Source organism: Hevea brasiliensis, chromosome 5 (genome assembly GCF_030052815.1).
Source record: "Hevea brasiliensis isolate MT/VB/25A 57/8 chromosome 5, ASM3005281v1, whole genome shotgun sequence".
Taxonomy (NCBI): Eukaryota; Viridiplantae; Streptophyta; class Magnoliopsida; order Malpighiales; family Euphorbiaceae; genus Hevea; species Hevea brasiliensis.
This window is the reverse complement of record NC_079497.1, coordinates 13,561,414-13,570,599: the sequence shown is the minus strand read 5'-3', so window position 1 is coordinate 13,570,599 and position 9,186 is coordinate 13,561,414. Positions and strand designations below refer to the sequence as shown.

The window sequence follows — 9,186 nt, the reverse complement described above, 5'->3', positions numbered from 1 at the left end:
TAAATATTTTTCATAACATGCATTGCACATTATGTTATTTGCACTTATTTTATGTATTCATAATTTAATTTTTTTTAGAAAAATTACTCTGTAATTTATTGATTAGAATTTAAATTTCTTAATCTAATTATGAATGATTTATATTTAATTAGATACACAGTAATTGATTTATAATATCATTTTATCATAATATAAAAACAACTAATAAAATTGTATTTTGAAATTTTAATTAATAAAACAAAAGGAGATTTTTTTTTTCTTTCTCTTAAAGTCCCAAATTTACTTCGGGAGATTAATTGGCACCGAAGCAAAATAATAATACAATAGTATTAGTCACTGCGACGACATATTTGAAGCATCAAATTCATTGCCACCAAAAATTTAATTTGAGTTTTATCCTTCTATTTGGCACTAAAAATTTACAATAATTCAATTCAATTAATTTTTTTTATTAATTTTCAAATCTACAATATTAATTATTCATAAATTGAAATACTTTTTTTTGTTATTTTGATAAAAATATCTATAAACATAAATTATCTCTTTTTCGTCTCTCATAAAAAAAAATCGGTGAATTCTAGGTTCAATTTCTACTGAATGTACACCAATGAAAATGTTGACAATCACGCTCTCTAAATAACTCATATATATATATATATATATATATATATATATATATATATATATATATATATATATATATATATAATATGTTAAAAAAAGGAAATTAGAGTGATAAATTAAAAATAAAAAGAACATATTCTAATAATATTAAATAAATGATTTCAACTTTTACTATATATATATATATATATAGTAAAAGTTGAAATCATTTATTTAATATTATTAGAATATGTTCTTTTTATTTTTAATTTATCACTCTAATTTCCTTTTTTTAACATATTTTTTTTCTTAAATTATTAAATTACATTTTTAAAATTTTTTATTTATCTATTTCAATAATAAAATAAATAATATAATATAATATAATATAATAATAATTATATATTTATTTATCCCTTTATCAGTTATTTTACATATCAATAACAATTATTATATATAATTTACTAAACATTTAATATAAATTAACTGCAATCAACTATTGGCTATTAGTTATCAGTTATATCTAATTGAGAGTGAGTATTCGGTTAACCGAACCAAATCGAACTAAATTTTTAACTAACCGAATTATTAACCAACTCTAAAAATATTAATCAAACCAAATCGAAATTGAGAGAAAATCGAAATTAACCAAAACCAAAGATATTTTATATATATATATATATTAATTATTTAATAAAATATTAATAAAAATATATTTATATTCTTTTTTATTTATAAAAAATAATAAATATAATTTAATATTAATAAGATAATAATTATAAGTTAAATATTATTATAAAATAAAAATAATAATAATTATAAATAATATAATATTAATAAATTTATAATTAATATGTTAATTAATTGAAGTTCGGTTATTTCAGTTAGTTCAGTTACCAAATCAAAGGTAACCGAACCGATAGCTGAAAATAAAAAATTTTATTATTACTAATCGAAAATTGAATCGAACCGAATCAAATTTACTCTTATCAAAATAATCAAATTTATTCTATTTAGTTCGATTATTCGATTATAACAAAATAATATACACCTTTATATCTAACGGTTAAACCAAACAAACCCTTAATAATAGTTTTAAACTTTTAATTATATTTAAGATAACTCATGCCACTTGCCTATTCGGATAATTTTTTATTTAAAAAAATATGCGTCTTTTAATAACCCACTTAAAGATAGTAACGTTAAAAATTATATTTTTTAATTTATAATATTAAAATAAAAAATTGATATATAATATTTATAAAAATATAGTGCATTTAAAATTGTATGCAACAAAAATTTTAAAATTAATAATTTCTTATTTTTTTTATTTAAAAAATATATTAATTTTTTAATAATTAATTAAATTTAATTATTTATTGTAATCATATTTTTTTTAGAATCCCATTATTCTCCATCCGTCCCACTTATATATTATAAATTATAGATAATTCAAAATATAAGAAAATCAAACCAAAAAGATTCGGGCCTGGTGTGGGCCCATTCAGGTCAGTACAGAGTCCAGTTAATTTATGGGCTCAAGTGGATGGGTCCAGAATCCAACCATCGCCGTTAATTATAACCACCAAAAAAGTGCTCCGACAGAGTGAGGGCAGTATGCCTTGAAAAAATATGACACAGAAATGCTGAAAATTTCCTTTCCTGCCGCTGCCATGGCCGAGCTCCCCAGTTCCCTCTTTCCGAAGCGACTTCTCAAGCTACTCAAAGCCGAGAAGAATACTCTATCCGCACTGTCCCTGTTCGACTCGGCTACACGCCAACCGGGTTACACCCACTCTCCTCATGTATTCCACCACATTCTTCGTCGACTCGCCGATTCAAGACTTGTTGTCCATGTATCTCGGATCGTCGAACTCATTGAAACCCAGAAATGCCAATGCACAGAAGATGTTGCTTTAACAGTGATCAAAGCATATGCAAAGAGCAAAATGGTAAACGAAGCTTTAGATACGTTTCAACGAATGGAGGAGATTTTTGGTTGCAAGCCTGGCATAAAATCGTATAATTCTTTGCTTAATGCTTTTATTGAGATCAATCAGTGGGAGAGGGCTGAGTCTTTTTTTGCTTACTTTACAACTATTGGTGTATCGCCAAATTTGCAGACTTATAATATTTTGCTCAAGATATCGTGTAAGACTAAGCAATTTAAAAAGGCAAGAGGGTTGTTGGATTGTATGTGGAATAAGGATTTAACGCCCGATGTATATAGTTATGGCACCGTTATCAATGGGATGGTGAAAGGGGGCGATCTATCAGGGGCATTGGAGGTGTTTGATGAAATGTTCACAGGAGGTGTGATTCCTGATGTGACGTGTTACAATATAATGATTGATGGTTTTCTGAAGAAAGGGGATTATGATAATGCTATGGATATTTGGCAGAGGTTAGTGAAGGGGTCTTCGGTTTTTCCAAATGTGGTTACTTATAATATCATGATTAATGGGTTGTGCAAGTGTGGGAGGTTTGATGAGAGTTTGCAGATATGGGATAGGATGAAGAAGAATGAGCGTGAAAATGATGTGTTTACATATAGCAGTTTGATACATGGTTTATGTGAAGCAGGGAATATTGATGGAGCTTTGAAAGTTTATAGAGAGATGATTGAAAGTGGTGTGGTGGTTGATGTTGTTACTTATAATGCAATGCTTAATGGATTTTGTCGAGCAGGGAAGATTAAGGAGGGTTTTGAGTTGTGGGTGGTAATGGGAAAAGAGAATTGTCGGAATGTTGTTAGTTATAACATTTTCATCAAAGGGTTGTTTGAGAATGGAAAGGTAGAAGAAGCAATTTCTGTTTGGGAACTCTTGCGTAAGAAGGGTTGTGGGTCCAATTCCACGGCTTATGGTATTGTAATTCATGGTCTCTGCAAGAATGGACGTTTGAATAAGGCTTTAAAGATATTAAAGGAGGCTGAAGATGGACGAGCTGAGCTGGATGCTTTTGCATATTCTTCAATGGTTGATGGGTTGTGCAAAGAAGGGAGAATAGAGGAAGCAACCAACATAGTCATTCAGATGGATAAATATGCCTATAAGCTGGATCCTCATGTTTGTAATCCCTTGATTAATGGGCTTATTCAAGCTTCCAAACTTCAGGAGGCAATATTCTTTTTTAGGGCAATTGAGTGTAAGGGTTTTTCTCCTACTATTGTCTCCTATAACACGCTTATAAATGGTTTATGCAAAGCAGAAAGATTCAGTGAGGCATATTTTTTTGTTGAGGAGATGCTAGAGAAAGAATGGAAGCCAGACATGATCACATATAGCTTGCTGATGAATGGCCTTTGTCAAGGAAGGAAGATTGAAAAGGCCATCAGCTTGTGGCACCAGGCTCTTGACAGAGGTTTTAAGCCTGATGTAACTATGCACAACATTTTGATGCATGGGCTTTGCTCCGTTGGCAAAATTGAAGAGGCTATGCAGCTTTATTCAGATATGAAATTATTAAACTGTGTTCCCAATCTTGTGACGCACAATACCCTCATGGAGGGGCTTTATAAAGTCAGGAACTGTGAGAAAGCATCAGAGATTTGGGATAGCATTTTGGAAGATGGGCTACAGCCAGATATTATCTCCTATAATATTACCATTAAGGGACTTTGTTCTTGCAGTAGAATATCAGATGCCGTTGGGTTTTTGAATGATGCTTTGAATCGAGGAATACTTCCAACTGCTGTTACATGGGACATCCTTGTTAGAGCCGTAGTTAATTTTGGGACCTCCTAAATCCAGATATTTTAGGGTTTCATTTATCTTCGAAGTAAGTATATTCTTTGCTGAATCTTTTTTCGCTTCTAAAGATTAGTTTGAGAAAAGAAGCTAATTTCTTATGGTGCACTTTTTGGTTTCTGTTGGGTATTTAGGATTGTGCAACTTTATGCTGAAACTAGTCCTGATGGAAGTGTGATGGGTGATAAAAAAACATGCAATTCTTTCAAACTAATTTTGAGTGAGTTTTCCAGAAGGTTATTTGCTGCTATACTTTTTTTTTTTTGAAGGAACCCTCTAACTGCAAACATTATTTTCTAATGTTGTGGCAATATTTGCAGATGTTCACACCTTGTATACCACCTTGAACTTACTTTGGCAGATGGTGACCGGTGAGTATGCAGAGCACCAAAATCTTATTCCAAAACTTTGTCTGAGATGCAGAAAAGTAGGTGCATGTTTGGAATATAGATATATTTTTTTGGGAAAAGTACACTTAAGTACCTTGTGGTTTACGCATTTTATTAAAAGGGGCTTGAGGTTTTCTTTTTTGTACATAAGGGCCTATGGTTTAATACCGTTAGTCACTTTGTTAGCACTTAAGGGACAAAGTGACTACCGGTATTAGATTTTTACTGATGTGCTGAATATGCGCAGATATAGCGATGATGTGGCAAAATGTGGCACTGACATGGCATGCTATCAATGCCACGTCAGCGGTACGTCAATAATTTTATTATTGTTATTTATTTTGGGACATAAGTGCAAAAGCTTAAAGGCACATGTCTCTTAAGTATCAAAAGCTAAAACCACATATCATTTAAGTACCAAAAAAAAGGAAAGCTCGGGCCCTGAATGTTAAAAGTTTAAAATTATATGATACTTGAGTGTATTTTACGCTTTGATTTACAAATCAGTCTTTAAATATTATAATTATTTCTAATCCCTTTGCCTCTATCTTTCCCTTCTCTCCCTTTTAGAGATGGAGTAAGGAAGACGGAGATGGAGTAAGGAAGACGGAGATGGAGAGAAACCAAAATAGGAAGAGAGAAAGGGTGAAAAAGATAGATAGAGGGAGACAAAAATGGAGGGAGGGAGATAGGGATGGTGAGAGACCCAAATAGAAAAAGAGGGAGAGAGACCTTTTAGTAAGAGAGATGGATAGAGGGAGAGAGACCTAAATAGTAAGAGAAATGGCGAAATACATGGACAAAGAGAAACAGAGTGAGAGGGAGAGAAAAGAGCAAATGGATTATAATAATTATAATACTTATGGACTTATTTGTCAAAATTTAAATACTTATTTGTAAATCAAAGGTAAAATATATTTAAGTATCATATACTTTCAAACTTTTAACATTCAAGGCTCAAGTTTTCCTTTTTTTTGGCACTTAAGGGACATGTGCTTTTATCTCTTGACACTTAAGGGACATATGCTTTTAACAGTTTTCACTTATGTCCCAAAATAAATAAATAAATAATAATAATAATAATAATAATAATAATAAAATAAAATTGCTGACGTGGCATTGACTTGTCATTGATGTGGCGTTGATGGCATGTCACGTCAGTGCCATGTTTTGCCACATCGTTGCCATGTCAGGGCATACCTGCCACATCAGTAAAAAATCTAACACCGTTAGTTACTTTGTCCTTTAAGTGCTAACGGTGTTAAACCATAGGCCCTTATGCGTAAAAAAGAAAACCTCAAGTTCCTTTTAATAAAACGCGTAAACCATAGGGTGCCTAAGTGTACTTTTTATTTTTTCTTTTTTTGAATACTTCATAGAAAACCAGTGAATTAGTATGCAACCAATTACATGTATAAACCTCCCAAATTAGATTGGTTATTGTTTTATTCCATACAAACCAATAGATTCTTCGTTTAAAAATGCAAAGTTTGGCTCTGAAAATCCGGAAGTATATTTTCATCATTTTAAACCGTCCAGTTTATTTTGGTTGTATGAAATACAGCAACTGACCTGCATCTTTGATATGAATATCAACAATGCAAGCAATGAAACAGAAGCATTCTAGAAATGATGCGATGTTGCTAAATGTCTAAAACTAGCCACGCTGACATAATGGCTACAGCTTTTTTGTTTCCATGAGTACAGTGGCAGGGAATGGTTCCTAAAGCATCAAGCACGATAACTCAGTTATATGGTTCTTGGTGATGCAGTAATATCGCCAAGATCAAAGTGGATGATGCAAAAGAAAATAGCTTGATGTATCAAACCCAAGTTGCAAGTTTCACTTGGGGCTATTGTATCATGCTATATTCAATGAGGGTTATGTAATAGCATAATTTCATTAACTAGAGAGGGAAAGATCTTCATTTCTTTTCCTTGTCTGTTTTCTTGGTACTTTCCATCTCTGATGACAATTTCTGCTTGTAGCTGAACCAAGTGATCAACCCACTAAAATTGCTCCAAGAACTGCAACTTTCCACCAATCAGGGGAAGAGTAAATGAAAGAATCAGCAATAGCCATGACCGGCACTGCCATTAGAGCAAGGTATATGTTCTTTTTGGCATTGGACCCAGTTTTTGCTTTAGTAAGATCTTTAATCCTCTCTGTTTCCACCGTAGCTTTGGCTTTATCAATAGGTGCTTTTTGGCCTAGGTTCTTAAAGAACATTCCTTCATTCCAGTCTTTAACCATTTGACCTTCAATATCTGCTAACTTATTTTCGTTTTCCTCTATTTCTATTCTGTTTAATTCTGCAGATTCTTCAAAAGCTTGCATGGCTTTCCATATTCTCCATTATCTGCTAATAAAAAAGAATGAATAATGAGTGGATTATCAAGAGAATTGCTTCTCTATGCATTGTATGATTGTCATAGACAATAAAGGAATTCAACAGACCCTGGCACCAGCTTCGTCGAGTCCTTTGAGAGCATCTTCTCCAATTCTATCGAATTCAGCATTGGCTTCTTCGGCAAATGAGTTAGATAAGCAGATCTCTCATCAAAATAATCAGTGACACGAACTTTTTGAGCTTCAAGCATAGCTATTCTGGCGAGTAGCTCTTGCTTATGAGTATCACCTTCAGATGGGGAGGCCTTAGAATCAGGATCATCGGACTTGCAAAGGCAGAAGGTTGAATCCTTTAGGTTGGTTGATCTCCCAGTCAGGAAAAGGGCTTGCTTTGGAGGCAGGAAGGAGGCATTAATGGCTTTGAGGGTGATAATCTTCTTCTGTCCACAGGAGAGTGAAAGAGAGGGGACGTTAATGGCTTTGAGGGCGATCATCTCTCTTGGACCAGTGGCTATTTTGGACATTTCATTTGGTGGACATTATCCGTTGCGAGAACTTACTGTGGTCCTTTTCAAAAGGTGAGCTCTTTGCTAATACAAATTTTCTTTTAGGTGTAAATTATAAGTTAAATTTTTTAAATTTATTGAAAATTACAATTTAATCCTATAATTTTAATTTTAAAAATAAGTTAATCCTTGAATCTGTTAATAACGAAGTTATTCTACCCAATTTTCATTTAATTTGCCTTTAGTAGATAGAAAATGATAAAAATAGCCTCTCCTTCTCTGTGAACCATCTCTCCCTCCTCCTTTCCATTGAAAATGACAATCCACACCTCTCTTTCCCCAGAATCACAATGACATAATTAATAATTAAATGGACAAAATTTAAAAACTAATTTAACAAATCCACAAAAACCAAAATTGAATTGAAATTCACAAACAAATCGTCTAGCAACATTGAATAGACGCAGAGCATCGGTCCAGATTGACCCATGGAAGCTCGCCGCAAGTTCTCCAGCTGCTCTTGCACCCACTCCAGAATTCAAACGCGAGGAATTCAAGGCTCATCCCATCATTGTCGCTGTAATGGCAATCGAAGTTGGGCGCCCCCCTCACACGCCCGTCTATGTCCCTCTATATAAACGCCTTTTTTTTTTTTTTTTTTTCATTTTTTGATAAGCTCTCTTTATAGTTTCTTGTTTTGAGTAGAGCATGCAAATTCTCTCTGAAGTTCCAGAGACTGATGTGAATGATCCAGTGAGTGCCTGAGTCACTTTATATGATTCATAGTCCTTGTATAATGTACCAGAAGTAGAAGTTGATTATGGTCTCATTTTCTGAACTTAATCCCTTTGAAGTAGTCAAGAGGGAACCAGCCTTGTTCAGTGTAACAGTACAAGTTACCTTGATATTCCAACATTTGAGTGAATTCTGTGTTTTAAGTACCTTAGTTTTTGGGCTTCTTGTCTTTTATTTTCAAATTGCAGAAGTTTGTGTTTGAGTGTGTAATGTGAGGTTTGAAGAACATGAGGCATCATTATTTATTTTTTATAATTTTTTATTAAATCTCAAAGCAACCAATCATTGTTACTTAAACCATGAAATGGGACTACAAATATTCCAGTAATATATATTTGTGTGTGTGGATGGGTTGACACAGAAGAGATGCAATCTCTGACCAAATGAGAAAGAGAAGGGGCTAATTGTCTTTAGAGTTTGCTTAGATCACCATTTCATCAATATGATTGCATTGGGAAAAAATTTATAATAATGAAACCCCATATGTTCACTTTTGGTAGGGTCGGTCAATCCACTCATTTTGTCTTCAAGGCAAATACCTAAAAATATTCTAGGACTCTTATTAGTTCAAATTTTGAAGTCAAATCATCATATGATTTGTATTTTTCTTCTGTATAAATACATTGAGTTTGTTTTAAATTTTTTAATTTTGAAATAGATAATCTATATTTAATGAAATTAAAAAATTTGAATTTAATGCAATATAAAAATTTATTTACGAATGTGATACTATCTACAACTAATAATAAAAGAAGGAAATAAAATAAATTAATTGGGTATTGGAGTTTGAAGGA

The 9,186-nt window shown here is 32.4% G+C and overlaps 2 protein-coding genes and 1 pseudogene across 12 annotated transcripts; 1 reads left to right on the top strand and 2 right to left on the bottom strand.

The window, feature by feature from the left end:
* The first annotated feature begins 2,197 nt into the window (after positions 1-2,197).
* On the top strand, positions 2,198-8,543 carry LOC110639841 (pentatricopeptide repeat-containing protein At3g09060). 11 transcript variants are annotated; one of them, XM_058147041.1, is made up of 5 exons: positions 2,198-4,383; positions 4,487-4,572; positions 4,673-4,723; positions 6,731-6,848; positions 7,061-8,543. In XM_058147041.1, exon 1 carries the CDS (start codon positions 2,247-2,249, stop codon positions 4,347-4,349), a length of 2,103 nt encoding a protein of 700 aa, XP_058003024.1. In that variant the 5' UTR covers positions 2,198-2,246; the 3' UTR covers positions 4,350-4,383; positions 4,487-4,572; positions 4,673-4,723; positions 6,731-6,848; positions 7,061-8,543. The 11 variants fall into 11 exon arrangements, with proteins under 11 accessions (XP_058003024.1, XP_058003023.1, XP_058003028.1 ...); XM_058147040.1 differs by having other exon boundaries at positions 6,426-6,848; XM_058147045.1 differs by having other exon boundaries at positions 4,673-4,779.
* On the bottom strand, positions 6,667-7,097 carry LOC131169042 (uncharacterized; annotated as a pseudogene).
* LOC110640135 (uncharacterized) lies at positions 7,172-7,615 on the bottom strand. Its single transcript, XM_058147051.1, has one exon. It carries the CDS (start codon positions 7,613-7,615, stop codon positions 7,172-7,174), a length of 444 nt encoding a protein of 147 aa, XP_058003034.1.
* Positions 8,544-9,186: the final 643 nt, after the last annotated feature.